The 15,497-nt window shown below is 45.6% G+C and overlaps 1 protein-coding gene across 10 annotated transcripts in view; it reads left to right on the top strand.

Annotated features, from left to right (window-relative positions):
- SRRM1 (serine and arginine repetitive matrix 1) overlaps positions 1–15,497 on the top strand; it is a 256,992-nt gene that overhangs the window by 53,756 nt on the left and 187,739 nt on the right. For 7 of the 10 annotated variants that reach the window (XM_063954154.1, XM_063954149.1, XM_063954148.1 and 4 more), the window contains exon 3: positions 14,134–14,256. In XM_063954154.1, coding sequence (XP_063810224.1) covers positions 14,134–14,256 — 123 coding nt within the window. Of the gene's footprint in view, positions 1–14,133; positions 14,257–14,499; positions 14,628–15,497 lie in introns of those variants that run through there. The other 3 variants (XM_063954157.1, XM_063954156.1, XM_063954155.1) reach the window with 1 other exon arrangement.

Genomic DNA, 15,497 nt, shown 5'->3' with positions numbered 1-15,497 from the left:
AGCACAAACTCTACATTTGGTTGTCCAATCCCTCCATACAGGGGTGATAGTGCCGGTGCCTCAGTCTCAGAGAGGCAGGGGATACTATTCGACGCTGTTTCTAGTTCCGGAGCCGAATGGATCCTCCCGGCCTCTACTCAACCTCAAATCTTTGAACAAATTTGTGAGGGTGTCCAAATTCCGTATGGAAACTCTGCGCTCTATTCTACTGGCTTTGGAACCCAAGGAATATATGGTATCCCTGGATATACAGGATGCTTACCTACACATACCGAATTGCCATGTCGCATCAGCAATATCTACGGTTTGCTATTGGCAACCTTCATTATCAGTTCCAAGCCTTGCCTTTCGACTGACCACGGCTCCTCGGATCTTCACCGAGGTCATGACGGCCCTTCCACTCTCAGGGTATTAGGATCCTGCCGTAATTGGACGACTTGTTGATCCTGGCGATTTCCCCAAAGGTTCTCCTCCGTCATCTGGAACTGACTGTCCAATTCCTACAAGCCCACGAGTGGATCATCAACTGGAAGAAATCCTCACTGTTCCCTGTTCAGAACATGGTGCACCTGGGGGGCATTACTGGACACACACAACCAAAGTTTGTTTTTGTCTCCAGAGAAGGTCCTGAAACTCATGACAATCAGATGCTTCCTCTCTCGCCAAAGAGTGTCGATACAATCGGCGATGCAAGTACTAGGCCTCATGGTGTCTGCTTACGACATGGTAGAGGACAATCAATTTCATTCCCGCCCTCTGCAGAGGTTTATCCTTTCCAAGTGGGACGTCCTGCCTCACCGGATCAGGTCTCAAATGATCTCCTTGACTCCGGAGGTTCGACTGTCACGGAGTTGGTGGCTACAGGACCAACAATTGAGCAGGGGGTCGTCCCTACTGGATCTCCAACTGTTACACGGATCTTCTGGATATGTCCGTCGAAGACCCTTGGCCTCTACCACTGAGAAGATCTTCAACATGGCCGTTCATCTACCCAGACTTACGGCGGCTTCATTTGACGGCATGGAGGTTGAGCGGAACATCCTGCTCACAAAGGCATTTCCAAAAAGGTTATTGCTACCATGGTTCAGGCCTGGAAACCTGTGACGTCAAAACACGATCATCCATATCTGGAGGAGATATGTCTCTTTGTGCGAGGAACGCACGTATCCGCCTGCGGAGTTCCACTTGGGATGTTTCCTCAGTTTCCTGCAGGCTGGTGTGGATAAGGGGTTACGTCTGAGTTCCATTAAGGTCCAGATTTCAGCACTCTCACTTTACCAGAAGAAATTGGCTGTATTGCCAGAAGTTTAGACCTTCTTGCAACTGGTGCTTCACATTCAACCTCCTTTTGTGCTGCCCACGGCACCCTGAGATTTGAATGTAGTGTTGGAATTTCTACAGTCTTCCTGGTTTGAACCTCTGACGGTAGAGGACAAGTACCTCACGTGGAAGATGTCATTGGCCCTGGCTTCTGCTAGGCGTGTCTCAGAATTGGGAGCCTTATCGTGTAAAAGCCCGTACTTGGTCTTTTATAAGGACAGAACGTAGCTCAGGACTAGGCAGCAGTTTCTGCCGAAGGTTGTCTCTGCGTTCCACCTGAATCAACCTATTGTGGTTCCGTCAAGTTCTGTCACTTCTGCTCCTCTGGAGGCATTGGATGCTGTGCAAGCCTTGAAGATCTGTCATGAGAACGGCTCGGATCAGAAAGACTGATTCCCTGTGTGTGCTCTATAATGCGCAGAAAAAGGGTTGTCCTGCTTCAAAGCAGTCCATTGGCCTATGTGTCGGCAGCCTTGCCTGTTCCGCAGTCTCTGAAGGCCCAATCTACAAGATCGGTGGGGTCTTCCTGGGCGGCTGCCCTTGGAGTCTCGGCCTTGTAACTTTGCCGAGTTGCTACCTGGTCGTGGAAGAAGGTAGATGCTAGAGAAAATAGGATTTTAATTACCTACCGGTAAATCCTTTTTCTTGTAGTCCGTAAGGGATATTGGGCGCCAGCCTCAGTGCGTTGACTTTTCTGCAGGTTCTCTTTTTATATGGTTACCTGTTCAGCTGTTGCTGTTTGTTACCGGCTGTTGCTGGTCGTTTTTGTTAGTGATGTGCTGGTGTGTAAATCTCACCACTCCTTGTTATGTTCCTTCTCTCCATGTATGTCCTTTCTCCTTCTGGCACTATTTTACCTATAACTGCTTATGGGAGGGGGCATAGAGGGGAGGAGCCAGCACACCCAGTTGAAGAAATTTAAAGTGCACCGGCTTCTTTGGACCCCGTCTATACCCATCGTACTAATTTTCCCCAATAGCCCTTATGGACTACGAGAAAAGGATTTGCCGGTAGGTAATTAAAATCCTATTTCTTTTTCATCCACTAGGGGTCACTGGAGTACTCTTGGGATATGGACGGCTTCCACAGGAAGTAGGCACTGAATAAATTAATTTTGGAACTATACCTCCCCTCCATATCCCTGAGTACCTCAGTGTTTTTTCTGTGCTCGACGCAGTTAGTAGGCTTGTGGCTTTGCTGCCACAGAGGTCCACATTTCATTGGATTTTTTTCTAAGTTTTTCTTTTTTCAACGATTTACCACATCCCATCCCCCTTTCCAATAGGCGTAGGTCAGGGATAGTGAAGGCTGCTTTAGCAGCTGTGGTTGTCGGACCTCTCTAAAAAGAGCTCCCTCACTACCATGTGCAGGACTAAAACCTGCAGTAAAGGCTGGACGGAACTTACAGAGAAGGCCCGTCATAGCCCTCACCACAGGGTCCAGGTATGTTGAACGGGGCGGTCAGCTCACGCTGCCGCCCCACTGTGTGGGATACTGTGTGTATGTGTGTGTGTGTGGCCCAGGCCCTCGATGCCGCTTTGAGCTCCCTCTCCACCATAGCCCGGCTCCGTGTATAGAGAACGGTATACGGAGCATGGGGGGGCACACAAATGAGAGTCAAAAGGCAGGTTTCTTATAGTGAGTAACTTTGCTGCCACAGTGATGTTCCCTGCACACAGAAATGGCAGGGTCACTGGATAAAATCTCATGATTCAACTCTTATTGATAAGGGAATACAGCAGCGCTGCATATGTATTACAATAGGCTATGAAGTCTTTGTTAAAACAAGATTAACCATGTTTCCTGTTGTATTTCCAGAATTTCCTGTGTTACATCTCTCCTCCATTGAAGGCGCAGGGGTGTTAAGGGGAATTTGGGAGCAGGCATATGGCTGGCGTGCACTGCACTTGGCCAGATATAGCACTAAGTTGTCTCTATAAATATATAATTACTGAGTCGTGCAAGTTGTCTGTCTTTGTTTTTGTTTTGTTTTTTGTATTGTCTGTCTGCATGAGTAAGACACCAGCAATTACTAATAAGCAGTTTCCCTGCCATGTCTAAAACATGGATATACATAATTATTTATATCATAACTGTTTATAATGATATTATCCTAAAGACTGCAAATCTGAATCATGGTTATGGCAGCCAAATACTGGCTTTGTTCATTGTTGTAAAGTAAGATATGTTATAACATTTGGTCAGCACATGGTGCTTATAAAACAGTATCTGTGGAGCAGTATGAGTTCAGGTCTCACCTGCAGCAGCTTTGGCTTAATTCACTTGGCCACACCACACTGGATACGCCCAATCTCATCTGATTTTGGAAGCTAAGCAGTGTTGGGCCTGATTAGCCACCTGGGAGTACAAGGTGCTGTAGGTATTTTTAATCTACAGCCACACCACACTGGACAAACTCATCTGAGCTTGGAAGCTAAGCAGGGTTGCATACTGTTTTGCCATCTGGGGGAATCTGGTGATCCAACTACCAGTGATACATGCTAGTATCATGTATCACCAGTGATCACCTACATACATGTATCACCAGTGATCACCTACATACATGTATCACAGGTATCACCAGTGTACTACCAGTGATACATGCTAGTTTAAACTGTTAAAAATAGCTCAGTTTGGGCTTACACTATCAATATAAACCTACCATAGGTTTTACAGTCAGGATAGCTCTCCAGAGCGCGCTCCCGGCGCCGGCCACTAGAAGGGCCCATTAACTAAGCTGTGGTCAAGCAGCAGTCATCTCAGGTTTTAAGCCTGTGTGAGGTCACATTTAGTTTCAGACTTGTAAAAATGTGTTATACCTGTGTATCAGGATGTGTATATGTGTATATATATATAGTGTGTATGAATGCATATATGTGTGTGTATGTATATGTATGTATATATATATATATATATATATATATATATATATATATATATATATATATATATTTATTAAAGTCTGAATATGTGTGAATATACATTGTTGTATGTGTGTGCGTGTGTGTGTGTATATATATATAATATGCTGACATTAAAAATCTATTTCTCTATCGTCCTAGTGGATGCTGGGGTTCCTGAAAGGACCATGGGGAATAGCGGCTCCGCAGGAGACAGGGCACAAAAAGTAAAGCTTTAGGATCAGGTGGTGTGCACTGGCTCCTCCCCCTATGACCCTCCTCCAAGCCAGTTAGATTTTTGTGCCCGGCCGAGAAGGGTGCAATCTAGGTGGCTCTCCTAAAGAGCTGCTTAGAAAAGTTTAGCTTAGGTTTTTTATTTTACAGTGAGTCCTGCTGGCAACAGGATCACTGCAACGAGGGACTTAGGGGAGAAGAAGTGAACTCACCTGCGTGCAGGATGGATTGGCTTCTTGGCTACTGGACATCAGCTCCAGAGGGACGATCACAGGTACAGCCTGGATGGTCACCGGAGCCTTGCCGCCGGCCCCCTTGCAGATGCTGAAGTAAGAAGAGGTCCAGAATCGGCGGCAGAAGACTCCTCAGTCTTCTAAAGGTAGCGCACAGCACTGCAGCTGTGCGCCATTTTCCTCTCAGCACACTTCACACGGCAGTCACTGAGGGTGCAGGGCGCTGGGAGGGGGGCGCCCTGGGAGGCAAATGAAAACCTATTTTGGCTAAAAATACCTCACATATAGCCTCCGGAGGCTATATGGAGATATTTAACCCCTGCCAGAATCCGTTAAAAGCGGGAGACGAGGCTGCCGAAAAAGGGGCGGGGCCTATCTCCTCAGCACACAGCGCCATTTTCCCTCACAGAAAGGCTGGAGGGAAGGCTCCCAGGCTCTCCCCTGCACTGCACTACAGAAACAGGGTTAAAACAGAGAGGGGGGGCACTAATTTGGCGTTAGAAATATATAAAACAGATGCTATAAGGGAAAACACTTATATAAGGTTGTCCCTATATAATTATAGCGTTTTTGGTGTGTGCTGGCAAACTCTCCCTCTGTCTCTCCAAAGGGCTAGTGGGTCCTGTCCTCTATCAGAGCATTCCCTGTGTGTGTGCTGTGTGTCGGTACGTGTGTGTCGACATGTATGAGGACGATGTTGGTGAGGAGGCGGAGCAATTGCCTGTAATGGTGATGTCACTCTAGGGAGTCGACACCGGAATGGATGGCTTATGTAGGGAATTACGTGATAATGTCAACACGCTGCAAGGTCGGTTGACGACATGAGACGGCCGACAAACAATTAGTACCGGTCCAGACGTCTCAAAAAACACCGTCAGGGGTTTTAAAACGCCCGTTTACTTTAGTCTGTCGACACAGACAGGGACACTGAATCCAGTGTCGACGGTGAATAAACAAACGTATTCCTTATTAGGGCCACACGTTAAAGGCAATGAAGGAGGTGTTACATATTTCTGATACTACAAGTACCACAAAAGAGGGTATTATGTGGGATGTGAAAAAACTACAGTAGTTTTTCCTGAATCAGATAAATTAAATAAAGTGTGTGATGATGCGTGGGTTCCCCCCGATAGAAAATTATGGGCGGTATACCCTTTCCCGCCAGAAGTTAGGGCGCGTTGGGAAACACCCCTTAGGGTGGATAAGGCGCTCACACGCTTATCAAAACAAGTGGCGGTACCGTCTATAGATAGGGCCGTCCTCAAGGACCAACTGACAGGAGGCTGGAAAATATCATAAAAAGTATATACACACATACTGGTGTTATACTGCGACCAGCGATCGCCTCAGCCTGGATGTGCAGAGCTGGGGTGGCTTGGTCGGATTCCCTGACTAAAAATATTGATACCCTTGACAGGGACAGTATTTTATTGACTATAGAGCATTTAAAGGATGCATTTCTATATATGCGAGATGCACAGAGGGATATTTGCACTCTGGCATCGAGTAAATGCGATGTCCATATCTGCCAGAAGATGTTATGGACACGACAGTGGTCAGGTGATGCAGATTCCAAACGGCAAAAAGGTGTATTGCCGTATAAAGGAAGAGGAGTTTTTTGGGGTCGGTCCATCGGACCTGGTGGCCACGGCAACTGCTGGAAAATCCACCGTTTTTACCCTAAGTCACATCTCTGCAGAAAAAGACACCGTCTTTTCAACCTCAGTCTTTTCGTCCCTATAAGATCATATCTGCCCAGGGATAGAGGAAAGGGAAGAAGACTGCAGCAGGCAGCCCATTCCCAGGAACAGAAGCGCTCCACCGCTTCTGACAAGTTCTCAGCATGGCGCTGAGACCGTACAGGACCCCTGGATCCTACAAGTAGTATCCCAGGGGTACAGATTGGAATGTAGAGACGTTTCCTCTTCGCAGGCTCCTGAAGTCTGCTTTACCAAGGTCTCCCTCCGACAAGGAGGCAGTATGGGAAAAAATTTCACAAGCTGTATTCCCAGCAGGTGATAATTAAATTACCCCTCCTACTACAAGGAAAAGGGGTATTATTCCACACTATATTGTGGTACTGAAGCCAGAAGGCTAGGTGAGACTTATCTAAAAAAATTTTTTGAACACTTACAAAGGTTCAAATCAAGATGGAGTCACTCAGAGCAGTGATAACGAACCAGGAAGAAGGGGACTATATAGTGTCCGGGGACATCAGGGATGCTTACCTCTATGTCCCAAATTTGCCCTTCTCACTAAGGGTACCTCAGGTTCGTGGTGCAGAACTGTCACTATCAGTTTTAGACGCTGCCGTTTGGATTGTCCACGGCACCCTGGGTCTTTACCAAGGTAATGGCCGAAATGATGATTCTTCTTCGAAGAAAAGGCGTCTTAATTATCCCTTACTTGGACGATCTCCTGATAAGGGCATAGTCCAGGGAACAGTTGGAGGTCGGAGTAGCACTATCTCGGATACTGCTACAACAGCACGGGTGGATTCTAAATATTCCAAAATCGCAGCTGATCCCGACGACACGTCTGCTGTGCCTAGGGATGATTCTGGACACAGTCCAGAAAAAGGTGTTTCTCCCGGAAGAGAGAGCCAGGGAGTTATCCGAGCTAGTCAGGAACCTCCTAAAAACAGTGCATCATTGCACAAGGGTCCTGGTAAAAATGGTGGCTTCCTACGAAGCAATTCCATTCGGCAGATTTCACGCAAGAACTTTTCAGTGGGATCTGCTGGACAAATGGTCCGGATCGCATCTTCAGATGCATCAGCGGATAACCCTATATCCAAGGACAAGGGTGTCTCTCCTGTGGTGGTTATAGAGTGCCCATCTTCTAGAGGGCCGCAGATTTGGCATTCAGGATTGGATGCTGGTGACCACGGAGCCCAGCCCGAGGGGCTGGGGAGCAGTCACACAAGGAAAAAATTTCCAGGGAGTGTGATCAAGTCTGGAGACTTTTCTCCACATAAATATACTGGAGCTAAGGGTAAATTTATAATACTCTAAGCTTAGCAAGACCTCTGCTTCAAGGTCAGCCGGTATTGATCCAGTGGGAAAAACATCACGGCAGTCGCCCACGTAAACAGACAGGGCGACACAAGAAGCAGGAGGGCAATGGCAAAAACTGCAAGGACTTTTCGCTGGGCGGAAAATCATGTGATAGCACTGTCAGCAGTGTTTCATCCCGGGAATGGAAACTGGGAAGCAGACTTCCTCAGCAGGCACGACCTCCACCCGGGAGAGTGGAAACTTCATCGGGAAGTTTTTTTCCACATGATTGTAAACCGTTGGGAAATACCAAAGGTGGACATGATGGCGTCCCGTCTGAACAAAAAACGGGACAGGTATTGCGCCAGGTCAAGAGACCCTCAGGCAATAGCTGTGGACGTTCTGGTAACACCGTGGGTGTACCAGTCGGTGTATGTGTTCCCTCCTCTGCTTCTCATACCTAAGGTGCTGAGAATTATAAGACGTAGAGGAGTAAGAACTATACTCATGGCTCCGGATTGGCCAAGAAGGACTTGGTACCCGGAACTTCAAGAGATGCTTACAGAGGTCTTATGGCCTCTGCCGCTAAGAAGGGACTTGCTTCAGCAAGTACCATGTCTGTTCCAAGACTTACCGCAGCTGCGTTTGTCGGCATGGCGGTGGAACGCCGGATCCTAAGGGAAAAAGGCATTCCGGAAGAGGTCATTCCTACCCTGGTCAAAGCCAGAAAGGAGGTGACCGCACAACATTATCACCACATGTGGCGAAAATATGTTGCGTGGTGTGAGGCCAGGAAGGCCCCACAAAGAAATTTCAACTCGGTCGTTTCCTGCATTTCCTGAAAACAGGAGTGTCTATGGGCCTCAAATTGGGGTCCATTAAGGTTCAAATTTCGGCCCTGTCGATTTTCTTCCAGAAAGAATTGGCTTCAGTTCCTGAAGTCCAGAATTTTGTCAAGGGAGTATTGCATATACAACCCCCTTTTGTGCCTCCAGTGGCACTGTGGGATCTCAACGTAGTTCTGGGATTCCTCAAATCACATTGGTTTAAAACCAGTCAAATCTGTGGATTTGAAGCATCTCACATGAAAAGTGACCATGATCTTGGCCCTGGCCTGGACCAGGCGAGTGTCAAATTGGTGGTTTTTTCTCAAAAAAGCCCATATCTGTTTGTCCATTCGGACAGGGCAGAGCTGCGGACTCGTCCCCAGTTCTCTCCCTAAGGTGGTGTCAGTGTTTCACCTGAACCAGCTTATTGTGGTGCCTTGCACCTACTAGGGACTTGGAGGACTCCAAGTTGCTAGATGTTGTCAGGGCCCTGAAAATATATGTTTCCAGGACGGCTGGAGTCAGGAAATCTGACTTGCTGTTATCCTGTATGCACCCAACAAACTGGGTGCTTTTGCTTCTAAGCAGACTATTGCTAGTTGGATGTGTAATACAATTCAGCTTGCACATTCTGTGGCAGGCCTGCCACAGCCAAAATATGTAAATGCCCATTCCACAAGGAAGGTGGGCTCATCTTGGGCGGCTGCCCGAGGGGTCTCGGCTTTTACAACTTTGCCGAGCGGTTATTTAGTCAGGGGCAAACACGTTTGTAAAATCCTACAAATTTGATACCCTGGCTAAGGAGGACCTGGAGTTCTCTCATTCGGTGCTGCAGAGTCATCCGCACTCTCCCGCCCGTTTGGGAGCTTTGGTATTATCCCCATGGTCCTTTCAGGAACCCCAGCATCCACTAGGACGATAGAGAAAATAAGAATTTACTTACCGATAATTCTATTTCTCGGAGTCCGTAGTGGATGCTGGGCGCCCATCCCAAGTGCGGATTATCTGCAATACTTGTACATAGTTACAAAAATCGGGTTATTATTGTTGTGAGCCATCTTTTCAGAGGCTCTGCTGTTATCATACTGTTAACTGGGTTCAGATCACAGGTTGTACAGTGTGATTGGTGTGGCTGGTATGAGTCTTACCCGGGATTCAAAATCCTTCCTTATTATGTACGCTCGTCCGGGCACAGTATCTAACTGGCTTGGAGGAGGGTCATAGGGGGAGGAGCCAGTGCACACCACCTGATCCTAAAGCTTTACTTTTTGTGCCCTGTCTCCTGCGGAGCCGCTATTCCCCATGGTCCTTTCAGGAACCCCAGCATCCACTACGGACTCCGAGAAATAGAATTATCGGTAAGTAAATTCTTATTTTTGCAGTAAGCAAGAATAATTGGTCAGCACTCAGTGCTTATTAACAGTATCTGTTGAGCACTGCAAACATGGCCACACCTGCAGCAGCTTTGCTTATTGTTTTACAGGTGGCTCTGTAGCCAAGTGGTTAGGTTTCCGGCCACAGTGAACATTGTGTTTGCATGGACACTGGTTCAGATCCTGGTTTAACAGGTGTTTAAAAAAAAAAAAAAAAAACCATGGTAGGACCTTTTTTGCTTTTAATGTTACTTCCTGGTTCTTTCTCGGAAGTTGCTGCCCTACAACACTTAGACTCTGGAGGAGCGGGGTGTTGTTAGGAGTTTAATTTATTAATTGTTTTGTACAGCATGACTCTACAGGAAGATTCACTATTGCTGGTAACCACATGCACGGTAATGCAGGTTTATACACACGTTACTTCCGTGGTGTACTTACTGGTTGGAGTACATGATCACTAAGTCTAAGGCATAATCAAACAAGCAGCTTCGCTGCAAAGTCGGTCACACAGTGTGTCGGACAAATACGAATCTGGGCCAGTGGCGCAATGTATAACGCATCTGACTATGGATAATAGGATTGTAGGTCGTCTCCTACCTGGCTCGTTTAAGTTGCCGTGATCGTATAGTGGTTAGTACTCTGCGTAAAGCAGACAGTTTCAGTTACATTGTTGCGGTCGATTTGCCGCCAGCCCTCATAGCACCAGGCCAGTACGTCAGGTTCTCAGCGAAGGCTGAACAATTTCCAATCAGAGACATTTGCAATATTGGGTGTTTTACTACATATCGGAGTATACCCTACACAGCAGTAGGGCTGTTGCTTCGCCCTGCTTTGGTAAGGGATGAGGTAACAAGGCTGTAGTGGCAGGGCATTCCAGTTCAGGTTTGCCCTAAATAAAGACCACCTTACACTGCTTGCTGCCTACAGCTTCTTTGGACGTTGGCAGTTGGTTCTTGCGTTTTCAGCTTCGCTAGTAGCGCATAACGTCCACTTTGGCTACGTTCCTAACAGGCGGAGTCCGATTCCAAACGAGATAGATCGCAGACCAAGTGGGGAGGAAAAATCTGATTTCCTACCATTGTCTACGCAAATTCCTGAATGATTCCGTCTCAACGACTTCAATTCCTAGGTATGATTCTCAATATGGTAAATCAAAGAATTTACATACCCGAACAGAAAGTACAGGTAATTCGTCATCTGGTACAATTAGTGCTCAAGCCACGCACAGTCTCGGTTCACTTGTGCATTCGCCTATTAGAAATGGTGGCGGCTTTCGAAGCGCTTCAGTTCGGAGGACTTCACTCACGTCCTTTTCAATTGGATGTGTTCGCACAGTGGTGGGCTCGCATCTGCAGATTTACTGCAGAAGTGAGGTTGTCTCCAAGGGCCAGAGAGTCTCTACTCTGGTGGCTCAAAGTACAGAATCTAACCGCAGGGAAACGGTTCGGTGCCTGGAATTGGATAATTCTCACGGCGAACGCAAGTCTCAGAGGTTGGGGAGCTGTAGTTCAAAATTATCAGCTCCAGGGTCTCTGGGCGGATCACGAAAGATTGCTGTCTATAAATGTCCTGGAACTCCGGGCAATTTACAATGCGCTATGACAAGTAGTGCACAGGCTGCAGGCTCAGGCTGTTCAGGTGCAGTCAGACAATGCGACAGCAGTCGCATACATCAACAAACAAGGAGGAACAAAAAGCCGTATGGCAATGCGGGATGTACAGATGTGTCCACATACATCTTTGCTATATCCCGTCATGTATGGCACAGTTTTGCATGCTATATACTCGGAGATTTAGTCATGTCTTGTGTTTTTTTCTTAAATTTGCTTCCTTAATATGTTACTTTATACATATTCTTTTATGGCAAACAAAAATTTTAAAATTCATCCACTCGCTTTTCATGAAAAACAGTTTAGCTGTGTTTTGCATGTTGTGCCAAATTTGTAAAAAAAAAAAAAAAAGATGCGAAGATGTAAGTTGTCACATCTGTAGCTTGAATCCTCTATTGGGCCGAGTATCACCAAATGATATTGTCGGCAGTAGTCATTCCGGTAGTGGACAACTAGGAGGCGGATTATCTCAGCCGTCTGAATTTTCATCCAGGAGAATGGGCATTAAATCCAGAAGTATTTCACATGCTGGTCCAGAAGTGGAGTTACCCGCAGGTGGACCTGATGGCATCTCGCCACAATCATCAAACGCCCCAGGTCGTGTCCAGAATGAGAGATCCAAAGGCAGTGGCGGTGGATGCTCTCACAATCACGTGGCCATACAGTCTCGTGTATCGTATTTCCACCGTTTCCGCTGCTCCCTCTGTGGCTAAAACGGACCAAAGGGAGTCCGTCACAGTTATACTAGTGACGCCTCTTTGGCCTCGGAGAGCTTGGTTCTCGGATCTCCGCGGTCTACTCGCAGTCGGTCTTTGGCCGCTCCCACTACGTTCTGACCTGTTACAGCAGGGTCCATTCCTTTTACCCGATTTTAGCGCGGCCGCGTTTGACGGGGTGGCTGTTGAGACAGCCCTCTTAAGAAGAGAGGACATTCCAGAATCGGTTATTCCAACCATGTTACGAGCTAGGAAGCCGGTTACGGCAGCTCATTATTACAGAATTTGGCGTGCCTAGGTTAGATAGAGGTCTAAATTTATCCACACTAAAAGTGCGGATATCTGAGTTGTCCATTTATTTTCATAGTAGATTGGCCCTATTGCCGTCGGTTCACACCTTTTATGCAGGGTGTCCTCAGAGTTCAGCCTCCATTCACTCTACCTACTGCGCCATAAGACTTGAATCTGGTTTTTAGATTTCTTAGTCTTTTTTATTATGAACTCTTACAACAAGTGGATATTAAATTTCTCACTTGGGAAAATAATGTTTCTTTTAGCCTTAGCGTCAGCAAGGCGTGTTTCAGATTGGGTGCTTTGTCGTGCAAACCACCGTATTTAGTGTTTCATGATGACAGAGCGGAATTCCGAGCGAATTCTGCTTTTCTACCAAAGGTAGTGTCATCTTTTCACATCAATCAACCAATAGTAGTTCCTATGTTAACAGGAGACTCTGGTAGGTTGGATGTGGTGCGCGCTTTACGCATTTATGTATCCCGAACGTCGACCGTTCGTAAGACGGATACGTTGTTTGCTCTCTATGATGCTGCCAAGATGGGTTGGCCAGCTTCTAGGCAGACCTTATCCAGTTGGTTTAAAGTGACCATACGTCAGGCTTACCTTCATGCTAGGTTACAGCCGCCTACATCGATAACAGCTCATTCCACACGTGCTGTGGGAACATCATGTTCAGCGAGTCGTGGAGCTTCTACGACACAGCTTTGCCGGGCGGCTACATGGTCTTCGGTGCACACGTTTGTGCGCCTCTACAAGTTTGATACGTTTGCGGCATCAGCATCTAGCTTTGGCCGCCTAGTGTTACAAGTGCCAAACAGCTCTCCCGCCCGCGGGGGAAACTTTGGTACGTCCCAAGAGTACTCCAGTGACCCCTAGTGGATGAAAAAGAAAATAGGATTTTGGTACTTACCAGGTAAATCCTTTTCTTTGAATCCATAGGGGGCACTGGACGCCCACCCAGAGCAGTTTACCTGGTTTGTGGTAGGTTCAGTAGATCTTATGGTAACACACTTTCACCGACTGGTTCAGATTAACAAGTTATGGTGTCAACTGTTTAGTTGTCAGTAATGTTGGGTCAACTTTATTGTTGTCAGTTATGTTATATGTAATGCTCCATTGTCAACCTCTCTATCGCTCCTGTTCGGCTCAGTAAAAAACACTGAGGTACTCAGGGATATGGAGGGGAGGTATAGTTCCAAAATTAATTTATTCAGTGCCTACTTCCTGTGGAAGCCGTCCATATCCCAAGAGTACTCCAGTGCCCCCTATGGATTCAAAGAAAAGGATTTACCTGGTAAGTACCAAAATCCTATTTTTTCCATTCTCCATAATTTTTCCTAGATTAGCTGATGTATAGTGTTCATTCTAGCACCCTGGTTTGTGTATTGATGTTTTTGATACAGTCCAGATTGTGCTAGAAGCACCAGAACAGAGAGCTACACCCCAGGCATTAAAGAGAAACTGCACAGGTTGTGACGGGTGCAGGGTGCTAGAATGAACATTAGATGCAAATGCGCTCTCAGAATCTACCTAATAATATTGTTGCCTATTTTCTCTGAATAGTACTGTTCCTTGTGAAATGTAATTATTAAAAAAAAAAAATTTTTTTTTTTTTTTTTTTTTTTAATAGGTGGATATGATAAAAGTAAATCTGGAAGTAATCAAGCCCTGGATTACCAAGCGTGTAACGGAAATATTGGGGTTTGAAGACGATGTGGTTATTGACTTCATTTTCAACCAGCTGGAAGTGAAGGTATTCCTCATTGAAGGGTTCAAATATTGGTGTTTTATTTCCTATGTGAGAAGCAACGCCTGACTTTAGCATATACATTGTGCGAACTTGCAAATCGTTTTTAAACCCAGTGTTGATGGATTAAGTTTAGCTGACGGTACATGCTATTCAGACTGCAGCTCAGGAAGAAATGATTGTTTTGCTGTGTGACATGATCGGCTAGATGGCAGTTTTCTAATGATGATGTGATTTATGATTTAAAAGGCCTGAACCAAAATGGAAGTTATTCCTTGCGTGTGAAGTATAGCACCATCAACTAATTAGGGCACAGCAGAGTGAGTGTCCATTGTCGCTCTGACCCAACTCTTGATGATGCAGTGTGTGTTCTGGAGGTGAGTTGTGTTATGGTGGATGAGCAAAACAAAAAAGCACATTAAAGAAATATGTACAATTAAAAAAAAAAAAAAAAAAAACCCTAAAAAAAACCCTTAGCTTAAAAGTTTTTGGATAAAAGACAAATGTAAGCTGTCGCGTTGCTTGATGTAATGTATGGAGAGGGTTATGTCTTTATGCCAGGAATAAACGGTCATTTTTTTTTTTTTCTTCATCCAAATAGATTATATTGTTTTTACACTATTAAAATATTGTCTCCACGGAATAGTGCTCTTTTTATGGTACAGGTTGAGTATCCCATATCCAAATATTCCGAAATAAGGAATATTCCAAAATACGGAATTTTTTGATTGAGATAGTGAAACCTTTGTTTTCTGTGGCTCAATGTACACAAACTTTGTTTACTATACAAAAGAATTTAAAAATATTGTATTAAATGACCTTCAGGCTGTGTGTGTAAGGTGTATATGAAACATAAATGAATTGTGTGAATGCTCACACACTTTGTTTAATGTACAAACTTATTAAAAATATTGGCTAAAATGACCTTCAGGCTGTGTGTATAAGGTGTATATGAAACATAAATGCATTCTGTGCTTAGACTTTGGTCCCATCTCCATGATATCTCATTATAGTATGCAATTATTCCAAAGTACGGAAAAATCCGATATCCAAAATACTTCTGGTCCCAAGCATTTTGGATATGGGATACTCAACCTGTACTACTTCAATCCTTACTAAATCCCAAACATTTAATCATGAATTTACATTATAAGTGCTTTTCCTGTATGTGGCCAGTCCTGCTTTTATGTACGTCTCGTTTAGGAGGTGGCTTCCCTGCCTTACACACTCCACCGTTGCAAAAAAAA

The sequence above is a fragment of the Pseudophryne corroboree genome, chromosome 2 (genome assembly GCF_028390025.1).
Source record: "Pseudophryne corroboree isolate aPseCor3 chromosome 2, aPseCor3.hap2, whole genome shotgun sequence".
In the NCBI taxonomy this organism is placed as follows: Eukaryota; Metazoa; Chordata; class Amphibia; order Anura; family Myobatrachidae; genus Pseudophryne; species Pseudophryne corroboree.
This window is presented reverse-complemented; position numbering and strand designations above follow the sequence as displayed.